This window comes from Pseudopodoces humilis, chromosome 17 (genome assembly GCF_049639895.1).
Source record: "Pseudopodoces humilis isolate 2021_Gansu_Grassland_sample_001 chromosome 17, ASM4963989v1, whole genome shotgun sequence".
Classification (NCBI taxonomy): Eukaryota; Metazoa; Chordata; class Aves; order Passeriformes; family Paridae; genus Pseudopodoces; species Pseudopodoces humilis.
Genome location: NC_142216.1, coordinates 3236535 through 3252492, shown reverse-complemented (window position 1 = coordinate 3252492; position 15958 = coordinate 3236535). Strand labels below are relative to the sequence as shown.

The window sequence follows — 15958 nt, the reverse complement described above, 5'->3', positions numbered from 1 at the left end:
TTGGAACAGCAATCCCCAAGCAGTCCCCATCCCCCCGCCTGTCTTCCTTCCTTCCATGGCTGCAGAAAATTCCTGGATTTTACCCCAAGATGCCCCCTCTGAGTGTGAGAACTCCTCCTCGGCCTGCTCCCATAGCAACTGTTCCCTAGCTACCCGGCCGCACTTGCTATTCTCATCCCAGTGCAGCTGCGTGTGGCCCCCCCGCGCTGCGCACGAGGCTGTCGCCGCTGCCACCGGCCCCAGACCCCAAAACCACATGTCCCCAACCAGGCTGCCCCCCTTTGACTGTTTCACCCCTGGTGACCGTCCTGACCCTCACCCCGTGTCACCCCCCTTGGAGGGGGCTCTTCCTTGGGCTAAGGTTCCCATTAGGTTGCCACAAGGTTCCCATTCATGGTGGCCCCCCTGAAGCAGTAATTCACCATGACCAGAGGGCAGCAGGACTCTGTCCCAGCCCCACAGCACACCTGGGACAGCCCAGGAGGGGCTGTGCTGGGCATGGACATGGCAGCAGGCACAAGTGTCCCGAACAGCACAATGCCTCATACCTGTCATGCCCCGACACTGACCCAAAACATGCAATAGAAGACACCGAGGGTCATCTGTGATGCTCAGGGCTCAGCCAACATCACCCTTTTTGCCCTGGAAAGCAACCCCAGCCCTTCCCTGCAGGACAGGAGCAGCAGCAGAGCCCATGGCAGCCCAGAAATGAGGTCCCCACTCCCCTTCTTACAGCCACCAACCCTGTATAGCCTGGAGCATGACCCCCATGACACGAGAGCAATACAAGGCACAGTAATCTTTACACTTAACAAAAGGTTAAAAATTTAAATACTCTCCGACTTTAGTGCAAGGCAAGCAAATGATACCACAGGTCCAAGTAGGTGCTCAGCCCCCTTGGGGGGCCTGGCTCAGAATGAGCAGAGGCAGCAGCACACGCACACACGTGTGCACACACACACAGAAGGGACAAGTTATTGCTCAGGACACAGCTGGGACAAGTGTACACAAGAGGGGATAGGACAAGCTGAATGGAGAGGTGGGCTGATCCCCACACTGCTCCCCACAGAGGGCTCCTGCCCGTGGGTGCAGGAGCTGTGCTGGCTCCCCAAAAGCCCTGGGGACACACACTAAGAGGGTCCCACTCACTCTTGGGTCACAGCTTCACATGACCCTGGGAAGGGACACTCCCTTTAGCACAGCTTTGCTCTCCGAGAGCAGGGTCCTTTATGTGTCTGTTCCTCCACCACTGAGCTGGGCCTGGGGACAGCCACACCCCTGGAATGCACAGGTCTGGAGCTGGTGGAACTGTGCTGTCACCATCCTGCAGCGTGCCGGGGATCACACCAACCCTCTGGCCACAGCAGCAGCAGGTGCCCGAGAGCAGCTGTATCTCACCGTGCCAGTGGTCTGGAGAGGGGCTCGGGAGCAGCTCACCAGAGCTGGCAGCACGTGTGAGATGAGGCAGGAGGCAGCAGGCTCCAGCAGACAGGGACATGAGGACAAGGCACTGATGCTTGCTGCCAGGACGCAACGGGAGACGCTTTGGCACAGTGCTTTCCTGTGCCTCGGGGCTGAGCAATGGACTCCGCTGGAGCCAGGACACCTCAGCACGGCCAGAAAGGTCCAGGAAACATGATTAGACACCTCAAGGCACAGAAGGCCTCTGTCCAGGACTCCCTGGAACAAAGCTGGGAGCGTCGCTCCTCCCATAGGAGGAGATTTGTGCCTGTGACATGGTGGGGGCAATGCAGGCCCCCACCCATAGATTAAAAACCGATGTGTGATATGTACAGACCGACATATAAATATACATCAAACCTGCGGTGCTGCTTCGGCACTGTGGAATGTGTCAGCAGAGCTGCTCCAGCCTGGCCTCAGCCCACACCAGCACGATCCCTCCCTCCCACTCTGGGCCTGGGACGGGAGAGGCAGCTGGTGGCAGCAGCAGCATCCCAAGTGGCAGATTTGGAAGTGTCTGGGTTTGTCTCAGGGCTTGCCCCTGGTCAGAGGCACCTCAGCCCGAGCCGTTTGCTGCTGCCAGCCTTGGAATCATCCTCACAGTCTTCAGACGTATAAAACTGTAAACAAATCCACTTTGTGGGGCCACTGCGACCGTGTCCTTCAGGCTGGGCACTCGGGAGAGGCAAGGGGGTCCCAAGGGCTGGAGAACAGTCTGTGCTCTACAGCCGGGTGGGCTCTTCCTCACTGTCGCTGCAGTTTCCACAACAGTCCTGAAGTCAGAAGGGCAAGGAGAAGGAGAGGGAGGGAGAGAGGAGCACAGCAAGCAGAGGGTGAGCATGGTCACACAACCCAGCCTACAGCTGCCCTCTGGCAGGGATGGGCCAGGCTCCCCCCAGCCTGTGTGTGGGAGAGCTACATGGAGGCAAGGGGCTGGAGGGGACCCCCAGACTGCAGAGAACAGTCCAGCTGCATCTGGAGGTTCAGCCCCTGGCAGACAGACTGGTGAGCACACAGCTGGCTAGCTCAGAAGCTGTGAGGAAGCCAGGCTCCAGGGACTGCAGCCACCCAGGGACAGATGCTCGGCCCTGCTCAGGGCTCAGCAGGCCATGAAAGCAGCTGAAGTCCTTTTTGCTGAAATAGGAGTCTGAGCACGGGGCCATGCCAAACCCTTCACAGTTTCTCAACCCTTCTGTGTGTCCCAGACATCCAGAGAGGAGTGAAGGAAACTTCCCACAGCCCCCTGGGAGCAGAACTCCCAGCAGCGGCAGTGCAGGGGCAACTTTGGCTCAAGCTGAGGGCAAGGCCCCCCCACAAAGGCAGCAAGAGCAGGGATGCTGGATTAGTGGCTCAGGGGGCAGTTAGAACAACAAGCAGGTTGTGCTCTGCCAGGGGAAGGGAATAGGCACTGAAGGATAACACTCCTCTTTCCCAGATCTTGCCATGTCCGTGGGCCACCAGGTATTTCCCTGAGCAGAGCAGCCAGGAGTGACTGCTCACCTCTGGAAAGAGAAAACACGTGGGAAATCACAGCTCAACCTCTTCTACAAACAGCTGCCCATCCTCTGGCAGGTCCTGCCTGCCTCAGGGAGGGCTGGGTATCCCCAGAGCTGGCTCTGGCTAGGGCAGCCCACTGAACTGCAAAGCACAACTCGGAGCTTGCCAAAGAGCAGGAGTCAGCACCAGGTGGTTGAGTGGGTCCAGAGCCAACCATGCTGGAGTCCTACAGCTGCACACAGCTGCTGAGAGGCAGCAGCCCAGGCTTTGCCAGGCCTGGAAAGAAGGCAAAGACTGTCCTGGGCAGAGGAAACAGGCAGACAAGCAAGCTCACAGCAGCTGCAATAAATACATTTCTGTTCTCCTCGTCCCTCAAAAGAGCTGCTCTCTGCCTGGCTCAAGATCTAGCTGAAGTGCTCCACGGAGCCCAGACAGCCCATTCCAAGAGCAAGGATTTGTTCAGGGATGATAGGGAGATGATTTAATATTTTAGAGTCTTCAGCATCCCTCTGCCTGGGTGAATCCAGCATGTTTAGCCAGGACACTCCTTCCCAGCCCCCTTGATTCCCCCTGCACAGGGAGTGCCAGCCAGGCAAGGGCTGGCGCCCTGCAGCCTTGCACAGATGTCTCTGAAAGCCCTAGGGTCTGGCCACCCAACACTAGGGGAGACTGCTCGCTGCCCTCTCGTGCCCACCTCCCTGCCAGACCTGCCTGGCACAGGCAGGAGCAGGATCACTGTTGCTGGGAGACTGGTTGGGGAGGAAATGCTGGGCAAACCCTTACCTGTCTGCTGAACAAGCGCTGGAGTAACCCTTTTTTGGGCTGTGGAGAAGGCTGCCCTTTCCAGTCCAGGTCTGGGGGCACTGTGCCATCTGTGCTAAAGACATTCAGCTCCTTAAAACACTCTGTCTCGATCATCTGGAAGGGAGAAAAGAAGGCTGCAGCAACTGCCACATGGAGCCCATCACCGAGGGCCCAGCAGAGCATAAGAGCAGTGGGGACAGCACAGGGACACTGCCCTCAGCCATGGCACAAGCAGGAGCAAAGACCTACCTCATTCTGCCAAGGAATGGGCACACTCCCCGTGGCAAATTTCTGGTAAAAGTCGTTGTCTGTGGGCTCCAGCTCCACTCCTTTCACTGTGGAGAACTGCTCGATGTCCAGAACATCCTTGCAGTAGATGGCCTGGGGCTATGCAGCACAAAGATTGCTCTAATGCCAGGCTCCACCTTGATGTCACCACCTCCAACTGCTGCTCATGGCCAAGCCAAGGCCACCTCTCCCTGCAGCCCAGAACTTGCTGGACCACTGTTCTGCCAGGAGCAGGGAAGAGGATGGGCCCCATCTCCCCATGCCAGGGTTCCCTCTTTCCTTGACAGCACCAGTGACTGAAAAGGTCAGGAACAGATGGGCACTTACATCTGGCTTGAAGGGAGGGTCCAGCATGCCGGCTTCCAGCCTCCTGAAGTTGAGGTGCTTGAAGAGAGGGTGTTCCTTCACTTCCTTGGCCCCAGCTCCTCGGCACCCCAGGCGCTCCAAAGGGTCTTTGCACAGGAGCTGTGACACAAAGGAAATCAATGTCCTGGGTGAAGGGTGTGATGTGCAAGAGCAGGTCTGGGTTCCTGCAGTGTGTTCTAGGGAGAGCACAGGCCTGCTAGGCAAGGAATGAAGGCACTCTGAACCCTTCTGTGCTGCCTTATCAGGGACAAGGGAAGCTGGCTGTCCTCTGCAGGGAGCAGCCCTGATGCTCTGCTGCTGCATGCACAGACGTGGTGGGAGAGAAGGGACAGGGCTGCACAGCCGTACCATGGTGCAGAGGGAGCGGGCACAGGGCGAGAACTTCTCCGAGTACTCCTCCTGCACTTCCTTCACCAGCCGCTCCACCTCCTCCCGCTTGATCTTCTTCTTGCGCTGCTGGAAGGGGGACTGGCCCTCGATCATCTCGTACACCAGGCAGCCCAGAGCCCACCAGTCCGGGCTGAACGTGTAGCGCTCGTTCTTCACCACCTCCGGAGCTGCAGAGGAGCAGGCATGAGGGATGTGTGAGGGCAGGAAGAGCACAACTTTTGAACCATTTTTTGCTTAAACCAGGCTCACTTACCCATGTAGCCAACTGTCCCCACCCTGCCCTTGATTGTTTGGCCCTCTGGCACATGCACAGCTAGTCCCAGGTCTGAGATACGGATGTGACCTGCATAGAGGAGGGGACAAGGTAACAGGAGAAAGTCAGGGGGCAGTGTTTGAAGCTGCCAGAAACACAGGGTAACCCTGGTTCAAGCAGAGTAAGAAAAAACTCAACTCCTCTTGACCCTGCACTCACCATGGTCATCCAGTAATATGTTCTCTGGCTTCAGGTCCCTAGGAGGGAAGGGACTTGATTAGCAAGAAACCTGTTGTCAAAGCAAAGGACACAAGCAATAGCCACATCTCAACAAGTCACAGATAAGGATGGAACTTTAGGATGCAATGCCCCTGCCTCGGGCACAGAGATAACCTTCCCCTCACCCTCTGCTCCAGAGCTGACCCTGCAAGCTCTCCCCTCCCGGGCAGAGAGGTGCAAGACAGCAACCTTCAACCCTCTGCAGTGAGCCTGAGGATGGCTCCCTCTTTGCAGGCTCAGAACTCACTATGGGGCAGGCCATGCAAGTGAGAAGGAGCAGAGGCTTCTCTGCTTATCCTGCCCCAGGGCAAGGTAGGACCAGAAGGGATTTCCTGGCCTGTGTTTAGCCATGCTATCCTAACACTGCATCACGCCCCTGTGAGTACAATCAATTTGTTTTCCCTCCTTCCCAGCTCTTGAGCACGTTGGGGCAGCCTACCCTCCTTTTGTTCTAGTGTCAATACTGCCCAGGGAGTTCAGTGCCTGCCCTGAAACATTCATAGCATGATCACATCCTGTTCTTGGCGATCATTTACCAGCACAAGGAAGCCAAGCTAAGGTCTCCATTTCCCCCACAAGATCAGCTTTCTGTTGCCAATTCCTCTCACTCAGCTCTGTGCTGCTTTCAAGCCTGAGTTTATTTTCTTGAGCAGACAGACCCAGCTGGGCTGGTAAGAGCAGCAGGAACTCTTGCTGCTGCAGGCCCTACAAGCTCTCCCAGCAGGGATCAGGCAGCACGAACCTGTACACTATCCTCTCCTGGTGCAAGTCCTCAAGGCCACAGCAGATCTCAGCAGCATAGAAAGCTGCCCGGGGCTCCTCGAAACCAGCCTCTCCCATGTGGTAGATATGGAACTTGAGGTCCCCTCCATTCATGAGGGTCAGCACTAGGCAGAGAGCATCTTTAGTTTCATATGCATAGGCTAAGCTCACCTGCAATTCAGGGCAGAAAGGCTGTTAGAAGACACAGCTGGAAGAGGGAGGTGCCCACACTCCCATGGACACTTTGCCACCCAAGCAGCCATTCACAGGCTCGGGGCTGGGCCTTTGCCAGCAGAGGAACAACTCTGTGAACCCAGGGAGGAGATGGCAGTACCCAGCAGTCCCAGCACACCCCCAGCTTTCCTTGGACAGGGAGGACACTTTCCCCAAGCCAAAGCTGCTTTCTCCCAGGGGCAGGCAGCACTCAACAGCAACACTGGAGCAGCATCTGATGAACCCTCTGCAAAGGGAGGTTCAGGCTTTCCACACCTCACTGCACCAAGGCAGAGATCCCAATCACACAGCTCAGGACTGGGCTCCTCCCCACCCCACTGTCTGGAGAGACAGTTCTCACTGTTTATTTGTGCCCCAAAAGTCACAAAGGCGCCTGTAACACAGATGGATGTTTGGGACTGACTCTGGGGGCATTTACAGCATGTTGTGGAGGCAGTAAAGGTCCTGCCACACCCCAGCCTTGGGAGAGACGTGCAGCCACCAGGATCTTGCACCATGGGCAGAGTTTGCTCCTGCCTCTCTGCTCCAGGTGAGGAGCACAGAGGTGCCAGGCTGGCTGGTTGGAGGAAGAATCCAGCATCACAGCAAAGTGAGAGCAATTCCTATGTACTTACTACAAACCTACTGTTCACTTTTTCCAGGATCTGTTTTTCATTCAGGGCCATGGCTTCTCCCTTCCTCTTTTTGATCCGTTTCTTCTCCAGTTTCTTGCAGGCATACATCTTCCCTGTGGCACGCACTTGACAGGCACACACCTGGAGGGAGGACAAGGCTCAGCACCCTCCCACTGCCAATCCCAGAGTAGGGGTTTAGGTTCTGCTCTCAGGAAGAGGCACAGGAATGCAAAGAAGCCCATTGTCAAATCAAAGACACAGGTAACAGTGACAGCTCCAGATGTTACAGAGAAGCAGGAGCCAGCTGTAATGCCTCTAACAAGTTTAGCAGCACCATGGCTGGTGCCTGGGAAGACAGAAGGCCACTCCACAAACAGAAGGAAGCCTGGCAGGAAGTTTACAGGAGTGCAGTTTGCTTTGTCAAGACACAGGGAACAGACTTGACTCTGCCCAGTTAGCAGCAGGCACTACAGGGCTCATGCTACCAACCCTGAACAACACCTCCCACACCTCCAGCACCTGGAGAGAGGTGTGCTCCTGCCTCTCAGGGAGAGCTGACAGGCCACAGAACATAGCCCAGCATGCAGTCCCCACAGCCCACACAGCCAGCAGCACCTGCCTCCAGGTGCTGGAGCAGCTTGTGGCACCCTGATGGCCAACCCAGCTCTGCCTCAGGCAGCAGGCAACAGTGGGTGCCTAGTACCCTGAACGCAGAGGAAATGGTGGTTACTCACCTCCCCAAAACCGCCCTTACCCAGCACACGGTACTGGCGGAAAGTGTTTTTGGTCACTGGCTGCCTGTGAGAGAAAGGAAACCAATGTCAGATGTGAACAATGAGACAGCAGGGACTGAAGACCAAACCACCTCATGCTCTGGCCTGACTGTTTGTGGCTCACCCCAAACCCCTGCTAAACTGGGCCTTGCTTCCTTGTGAAGCAAGCAAGATTGGGCTGTTGCTGGTGCCAGTAAAGGGCCTTGAGGGACAGCAAAGGCCAGGCTCTTGGCTCCTGCCAGGGCCCAGATTGGGAAGGAGCCCCAAGGAGCCCTCAGGCAGGCTGTGTGAGGACTGTGCAGGTTTCCCAGAGGTGAGGGGAGCATTACCGTTCCAGCCATTTCCACTGCAGGAAGCGGTTGAAGTACAAGCTGTCGAGGTAGTCGGCAAAGGGAGCCACGCTCAGGTAGTCGTGGATAAGCCTAGGAGAGAGCAGAGCCAGCATGGTTCCTGAGAGCTGATCACAGCCCTGGAAAAAGCCAGGAAAGAGGAGGTGAACAGCCCCAAAAGACTCTTTACTTTGCCATCCCTCACCCAGCCTGGTGCTGAATCGCACACATAGCCCTGGCCCAGAAATCCCCGCTCCGTGCTAAGCCTGATGCAAAAGGAAGGTGCGTTGGAGGTACCACCGTGACAAATGCAGCGCCCTGGGACCCGGCTGGCACTGCTAATTGTGGTCTCTTGGCACCAGCCAGGGCTGCAGGACAAAGGGAAACAATGGGACTCTGTAATTGCCCCTCTGCTCACAGGGCACACAGGCTGTAATCAGCTGCTAGCAACATTCAGCACCAGGCGCTGAGCTGTTCACTATCAGATGAATATCCAGCACAAAAGGCCACAGGGGATCCCGCTCAAGAGAGCTAACTGCCTCGGAGAGCTGTGCCAGGGCTGCCCAGTGGAGTGAGGAGCCTTAGACACAGTGTCTAGACTGGAAACACGCATCAAGGAGAAGCGGATGGGCTCTCCCCTTTCAGAGCTTGCCAAGAGCAGGCAGGGCCCAGCCCGGAGGCTCTGCATTCAGACACGACTCTGGTTACCACACACGGAGCTAACACTCCCCAGAAGACTGCAGCAAATGTGCTGCCACAGCCCTGCACTCAGTTAGGCAACACGCTCCAGCTCCTGTGCAGGGAGGGGTGAGGCTGCAAGCCTGGCTTGCCCAAGAGCTTCCGCTTCACACCCGCTGCCAGGACCTCGGCCACTGCTTCTGTGATGGGAACAGAGGTGACCTTAGACCCCTGCAGCAACAGCCAGGGTAACTCAACCATAACAGCCACTTCTGCAGCCAGCGGGACAGGACAGCTGGCACAGACTGCTCCTATCAGCTCAGCTTGGCAGGAGCCTACAACATCCTGGCACAACACTGGGAATAACATTGGTACAGGGTCTTCCCAAATGGCAACTCCAACTGGGAGGACAGACAGAGATTTCTGCAGTAGCTTGTGGCTCCCAGAGCACAAGATATCCTTGTGCTTGCTTTTCTGGAGCTGGACTGCAAACTGCTGGCCCAAAACTCCCCAGGTCCCAGCCTTAGCAGCAGCTCTCACTCTCCCAGAGGAAGGGACCACAGGGGACAAGGTGAGTCAGCTGCAGCAGCATTCCCATGCCATGTGTGACCTGCAGGTACAGCCCCCTCAACTTACTTAGTGCATTCCTTGAAAAGCTCCTTGGAAGGTTCCTGCTCCAGCCTCTCACAACAGGCATCCACCAGTTGTGAGGGAACTTCAGGCACATGGTCCTCACTCTGGGGACAAAAGGATGGAGTCAGACAGAGGGAGCAGAATCCAAGGGTCCTGCCTTAGGGTCAGTGGGCAAAGCAGTGTGGCAGCTTGTGAGGTGGTGTGGTGGCTCAGCATGTTGGCTGTGGCAGGACATGGGCAATGTCAGCTGCTGGCTTTCCAACTGTTCTACCTTTGCAGGCAGCAAACACAACCCTCTTACTCACATTTGGCTTCAAGTACTTTTCAATCAGGTGCTGCCCACACTCCTTCCTCTTCTCATCTGGAGCGACTTCGTACCCTGCCTGGAGAGTACAAACAGTGTGAGGGGCAGGTCCAGCCAAAAACCCAGCCTTGCTACTGGGCAACAGCTGTGGAACAGCAACACCCTCTGCCCAAAGTTTCCCATGCTCTTCTTGAAAACCAGATCTCCAGCAAACATCTCCCTAAGCAAAGGCCCAGCCCTATCTGGGCTCCAATTCACAAGTTTTTCCTACAGGAAAACCCCATGTGCCCAGAAGTACCTGCTGGAGCACCCAACCAGTTCGTGCCCAGGGTGTCAGAACATCCCTGTCTCCCCCAATGAAGCCTGACGGGCTTTGCTCTTACCACGGCGTCCAGGAACTTGACACAGCGTGAGAGCTCGGAGCGTGTCTCGCAGAACTGCCGGAAGAGCATGTGCCCAATGGGCTGCTTCTCGCACAGGCTGTGGTAGTCCCGCTCTGCAAACGAGGAGAAGGTCACACTGCCAAATCCCAAAGGAGCAGTCCCAGCCCACTGCCCTGGCCAGGCAGCAGTGGGGGTACTGTGACTCCTCAGCTGGGCTGCTGACAGGTCCCACCAGCCTGAGACTCCCAGGAGAGTGAAGTGCATCCAGTGGGATGAGGGACTTTGTTCTGTTCAGCCTGAACCTCTTGTTCCTAGCAAAGGACCTCCATATCAGCTGCTTGCCTAAAGGTTCTCTCCACTCTCCACAGACCAACTACTCCAGACACACAACTTTCCTTGGAACTTGAGGAACACACCAAGCTTATCTCAAGGCAGATCTTCCAGGCCAAGAGCTGTTCTGATGACTCCTTCAAACCACTTGTGTTCACAAAAGCCCTGCTGGAAGCAGCAGCATCAAAATGGGAGGCACCATTCCCACAGATGCCTTGCTGATGTGCACACAGCAGTCAGAACTCCCCACTCCATGGGACAGCCACTTTCTTGGACATCAACTCTTGCAGATTCCTTCTACACTTCTCTGAACTCTGGCATCCCAGGCACAAACCCCTTTGACTATCCAGAGCACTTCCAGTTCTCTGCTTTTTTCCTCCCCTTCCACTCATGAGATGTAGTCTGGTCGCAGGCCAGAACACATTTCTGTGACAGCCGCTGCCACCTAGAGCTGGGGGCTGCCTGCAGTGCAGATGTGCAGCCACCCAGGGGATCCCAGCGCTGGGTACTCCCAGCCTTCCCCTCCCTGTGCAGCAGTTTCTCCCGAGGAAGCTGCAGCTTCCTGAGGGTGCAGGAGAGTGCAGAGCCAGGCGGGCTGTGGTGGGGGAGGAGGTGGCCTCACCAGCTCCGCCGCACCAGCCGGTTTCCTTGTGTCTGCAGGGGAAGGAGTTCCCTTCAGCTGGGGAGGACCAGAATTTGTTGTCGGTGAGATCAGAAGCTTTCGGCTGCCCTGGTCGCTGCCCAGGCTCACATGAGGTTACTCCCTGTGGTCAGGGCACAAAAAGCTTAATTCTGCAGTGGGCAACCAGCCCACCGTGCCCACGGTCCTGCCAAGACTCTGGAATAGGAAAAAAACTCCGTTCCAGCAGGCAATGAGGTGAAAAGAGAGACACCCCAGCCAAAGAGTGCCCAAGCACAAGGAACAGGGTCATCTCTCCCATGGGAAAACCAAGTGAAGCTGCTGCCACCTGGGTCAGAGCACTTCTCACGTGCCTCTCTGAGGGGAAGTGAGACACGGGTGGTGACAGCCAGTGGCTGGGAAGGACTTGCTTCCCAAATCTTCACAAGGTCGCTGTCCTGGATAGCAGCACAGCAGACACAGAGACCACCAGCACTCAATGCTGGCAAATGTGTGAAGTTCAGTGCTGGAAAACATGATAGCCACAGGAAGGGTGGCTGCAGGCATAGGATGGACAAATGCTGAGGGAAAGCTCTGCTGAGGGCATAGCAAGTCAAAGAGGCAGAAAGCAGTTGGATGGTCAAGACGGGAACTGCAAGGAGAGCCAGAGTCCTGTTCAGCACTCAGACCTTGCTCCAGAGAGGCAGCCAGCAGCAAATCCAAGGCTGGAGTTTCCATACAGTCACATCTGGCTGTGAAGCCAGCCCTGAGAGATGGTGCAAGGGCTGTGTGGCAGAGGGAGGTGGGGACAGCTTGCATTGGGCTGCTGTGAGCTCGAGGGTTCCAGTGTGGATGAGTGAGGTTGAGTTTCTCCAAGTACTACAGTTCCATGGGGCCCAAAGGACTGCCAGGACTAGAAAACCTGGGCAGGGCAGAACTGGGAATTTGAGCTGCAGAAACCTCCCAAACCCATTCGTTTCAGTGACACCTGTTCTGAAACAAGGCCAGTGCTGTGCCACTCTCCAGCTGGCAGCTGAATCCGGATTGAAAACTTAAACAAGCTCTCCTCTTCCCAGGAAGCAAAGCACTTGCACTCTCTGTGCCCCAAAACAATTTCACATGATCTCAGGACCAAGCCTGCTGCACAAACAACATTAAAACCATGAAGAGTACAAAGTACAGAATGAAAATGATAGGCCAAGCCCTGCTCAACACCAGCTCTCATCCACTCCACACAGCAAGAACCCAGTTTGCCGGACAAGAGCTACTGCTTGAATGTTAGAAGCTGAGGTCTGTGGAGCTGAGCTGAAGCCAGCCAGGGAGAACAGAGAACGTTAGCAGGACCTTTGTTATTTTTGCAAAGGCACCCCAGAGTGACACTCCAAAACTCTGCAGCATGAAGCAGGCCTGTTTGCACACAGAAGGTGATGTTCCCCTAGTGAAGCTCATCAGTCTTACAGGTGTGTGGGTACATCATCAGCCACTTACCTACCTATTATTTCCTCCCTACACCCTGAACTCCAAGTAATCCTGGCTGGGCTTTGCCCCGTTATATGTCCCTGACACTCAGCTAGGGATGCACAACTCCCACCCACACTCTGGCCCACTGGCTCCCACCAAGCCCTGCATCTCACCCAGGGTTTGCCGAAGGTCCTCGCAGAGGCTGATGTGGGGGAACTGCAGCATCTGGCGCCATTTCTTGCTCTTGCCTTTCCGGTTTCCTCCACCACCTGCAGGGCACACAAAATCTGTACCATGAGTCAGGAGGCAAAGGTGTCTGACTGCAGCCTAGCCTGGCCTGAGGAAGGAGCCTCTCTCTAAGTCCACGCAAGGAAAACGAGACCTAAGTGGTACCACCATCTCCTGAAGGGGCAAAAGTGTTGGAGTGGAAAAGGACAGACCAACCTCTGGATGCTGGACAAATCCCAAACAAGAACTTGAACACTTTCATGATGGGAGAATCCCACCAGGGGCAGGAGTGTCCACAGCCAGAGCAGTTCTTGGCTCCCAGCCTGTCCCTAGCACCTCTGCATAACTAATCACCCCTCCAGGCCATGGCCTACTTGGTGTGAAGCTCTTCCTGGTGCAGTAAAGATGTTCATGCCATCTATTTATTCCAGACTGATTGCTTACTCCAGGGAGGGGCTCTCAGAGGGAGGACATGAAAACTGGGAGACAGGAATTCCTGCTCTAATCCTGGCTCCACAGACAACCCACTGCATTGCCTGGGGCTCATCACTTCAGTTTCCCACCTGTGAAGTGGGGATACTCCCACCTTTCTCCAGAGATAAACCAGCCTCAGAAAATCCAGATCCAAGAACCAGGTATTATTCCAGCTTCAGCTGCTGGAGTAAATGCCCAGTGCTGTAAGACAGGGTGGGAAAGCTTCTAGATAGACCAAAAAATTTACATCATAGCAAGCACTAAGTACCGATTGCTGGGATCAGCCAACCTCCAGGGATTGCTTTCCCAGTGCCAACACACACAATTTCCCACCTCTCTTTGGAAATCCATTAGATCACCCTGCCAAAGTGGTCAGGCCAAGAGTTGGGCCCAAGGCCTGGCCTTCTGAAATCACAGAAGGGTTGAACATAATTTATCAGCTCTTGAGAAACACTTTCATAACACTTTCCTCCACCGCAGATGCAGTTCAGCCCCAAACTCTAGACACAGCTCCCCGGCATCCAGCTCCCTGCGCCGCCAGACACCCCACACGGACAGGCAGGTGGGATTGGGGCCATACTGGTCAGCCTCATGCGGTGCCAGCCCCAGGTCCGAGCCCCTGGCACACCGTGGGTCCCTGCACTGCATCTGCCCCGCACCAGCAGCTGGGCCACACGATTGTACAAACTCAGGAAGGAAGTGACTCAAGGCTAAGCTGGGCTGGAAGAAACCAGTGGCGCAGACACCTTCTTGTCAGCGACAATGAAGCGGATGGGGGCAGCAAAATGAGGGCAGGGGAGGACAGGCCATCCTCACCCCAAGAGAGCTCAAGGAAAGGCAGAGCAAAGCCCCACAGCACCCGGAGGTTGCATTTCCTTGAGTTGTTTGCTTTGAAAGGAGGCTCCAGCGTCCTTCACGCGCAGTTCTCCCCCGCCCTCCCAGCACTGTGGCCCACAGTCCAGCGGGGAGCTGGGCTCCTGCACAGCAACCTCCCAGCACCCCTGGCTGGGGATGGGCCAAGGGGCTGCCACCCAGAGCTCTCCAGGAGCAAGCTTCAGGGCTGGGTGATGGATGAGAGCTGGTCTGCTGTCCCTCTGTCAGGGCAAGAGGGATAAGAACCCTTCACCTTCCCTGGGCCAGACCAAACACAGGGCATGGTTGTGCTGTGGCAGCAGCTGAACGTGGTTGTCAGCAGCTCCTCAGCACACCCCAGCTCAGTTCTGCACTCCCACACCAGCCTAGGAAGCTCCAAAAACGCTGGGCTGGAAAAAGGAACCCAGCCCTGTTGGATCTGGCCTGCAAAATTGCTCTGTCCTGTCACAGAAGTTGTCTGAGCTCACCCCAGTGGCCACCACAGCCACAGGTGGGAGAGCCACAGACAGGCAGCACAGACACCTATGGCTCCCACAGCCCAAGAACCACCTGGCACAAGTGTGTTGTTGAAACGGAGTTGTTTCTGCCTGCAAACTGCCCACTGCTGCCGAGGGAGAGGCACCAGCAGAGCACCAGGAGCATCAGCCGTCCAGCACCTCACGCTGCATCAGTGCCAAAACTCCATTCCCCAAGGGCACAACAGGAGACAGTCTCCAGGTCACTCCATGTGAAGCTGGGCCTCGTGCCTGGAGGTCACAAACCCTGCTGCTTGGTTTTGAACCTAACCTTGCCATTATGAACCCAAACGTCATGGTCCACCACGGTCGCTGTGTCAGGAGTACTTACACTTAGCCTGGTTTTTAAGCAGATTGGAAATGTTTCTGCCCGTGCAAATTTAATTTCGCTGCTTTCTGCTCCCACAAATCTAATCTCCAAAGCTCTCTAACTGGATTTCAGCGGGTCTCTCAGGCTCCAGGATGGCTCAGTCTGACCAACTGCACACCATGGGACAGGGGACACTGTACTTCCCCACCACATACGTGATCTAATGAACCCATCGATGCCTGGCTGAAGCGGATCTTCTGTGCAAAGCACTAGGATCCTGTGTGAGACATCCCATCCCCTCCTGAGGCTTCTCCACGCAGCTCGCCTGTTGCAGCCCCGTTGCTGCCAGGCTGTATCCCATACGGGGGCCTGGAATTCAGCGTGGCCGTGGAGCAGTGGGAGCGGTGTGGGCTCGCAGCAGAGCTCCAGGAGCCCCGCAGATGGGGGCCGGGGCTGCTGTGAAGGAGGCGGACGGGTGGGGCTCCCCGCTGCAGTTTCGGGATCGGCCCGTGTGTGGGAAGCAGCAGTTTACCGGACCGAAATAAACTTTTTTTTTTCTCCTACAGCACCCAAAGCTGCTTCTCCCCGGTGCCAGAGGAGCTGGAGCAGCCTCTGGAGTGGAAGATGGGGCGATCTACACCGGAGAAGCAGCGAGGCCGCCCGGGAGAGAGATCAACACCCCCGGAGCGAGCACAGCACCGGGCAACCCCCACGCCGGACGGGGGAACCGAATGCCTGTGCTCAGCCCGCGCCGCCACCTCCCCGCTCCCCGCCAAGGCCGCGATGCCCCGGGAAGGACCGCCTCGGCCGAACCCCGGGGCGGCACCGCCGGGGCCCGCAGCCCGGGCCTGCCGCCCCGCCAGCTCCGGTGCCGCTCACCTTCGCGGGCCTTGAGCAGGACGGTGTTGGCGACGATGTTCTCCAGCTCCATGGGCCCGCGGGCGCCGCCGCCTCCCGCCGGCTCCGCTCCCCGCGCTCGGCCCGCGCCCGCCGCCCGCCGCCCCCCGCCGCCGCCGCCGCGCCCCGCCCCCCGTGCCCCGCCCGACCAATGCAAGCCCTCGCTCCTCCCGCGCCGCGCTCTCATTGGCACGTCCACTCAG

General features: G+C 56.7%; 1 protein-coding gene across 3 annotated transcripts; it reads right to left on the bottom strand.

Moving 5' to 3' along the window:
* Positions 1-819: 819 nt before the first annotated feature.
* GRK6 (G protein-coupled receptor kinase 6) lies at positions 820-15840 on the bottom strand. Of its 3 annotated transcripts, none has more exons than XM_005523657.3 (16): positions 15738-15840; positions 12632-12727; positions 10049-10161; positions 9667-9744; positions 9365-9465; positions 8051-8143; positions 7683-7746; positions 6949-7089; positions 6081-6271; positions 5279-5316; positions 5060-5149; positions 4765-4973; positions 4378-4515; positions 4012-4149; positions 3742-3876; positions 820-2234 (listed from the first exon to the last, which is right to left on the bottom strand). In XM_005523657.3, exons 1-16 carry the CDS (start codon positions 15787-15789, stop codon positions 2184-2186), a joined length of 1728 nt encoding a protein of 575 aa, XP_005523714.1. In that variant the 5' UTR covers positions 15790-15840; the 3' UTR covers positions 820-2183. The 3 variants fall into 3 exon arrangements, with proteins under 3 accessions (XP_005523714.1, XP_087919670.1, XP_014108727.1); XM_088063544.1 differs by having other exon boundaries at positions 820-2963; positions 3742-3830; XM_014253252.2 differs by lacking the exon at positions 820-2234 and adding an exon at positions 2843-2963.
* Between the last annotated feature and the right edge of the window lie 118 nt (positions 15841-15958).

Bases quoted from the DNA above. Each gene is read 5' to 3' on its own strand.
- GRK6 (XM_088063544.1), bottom strand. From the start codon at position 15,789: ATGGAGCTGGAGAACATCGTCGCCAACACCGTCCTGCTCAAGGCCCGC. The intron at 7,090-7,682 runs GTGAGTAACCAC...TCCTCCCTCCAG, and splicing joins GTAAGGGCGGTTTTGGGGAG to GTGTGTGCCTGTCAAGTGCG. The intron at 5,317-6,080 runs GTTCGTGCTGCC...CTTCCCTCCTAG, and splicing joins CAGGAGAGGATAGTGTACAG to GGACCTGAAGCCAGAGAACA.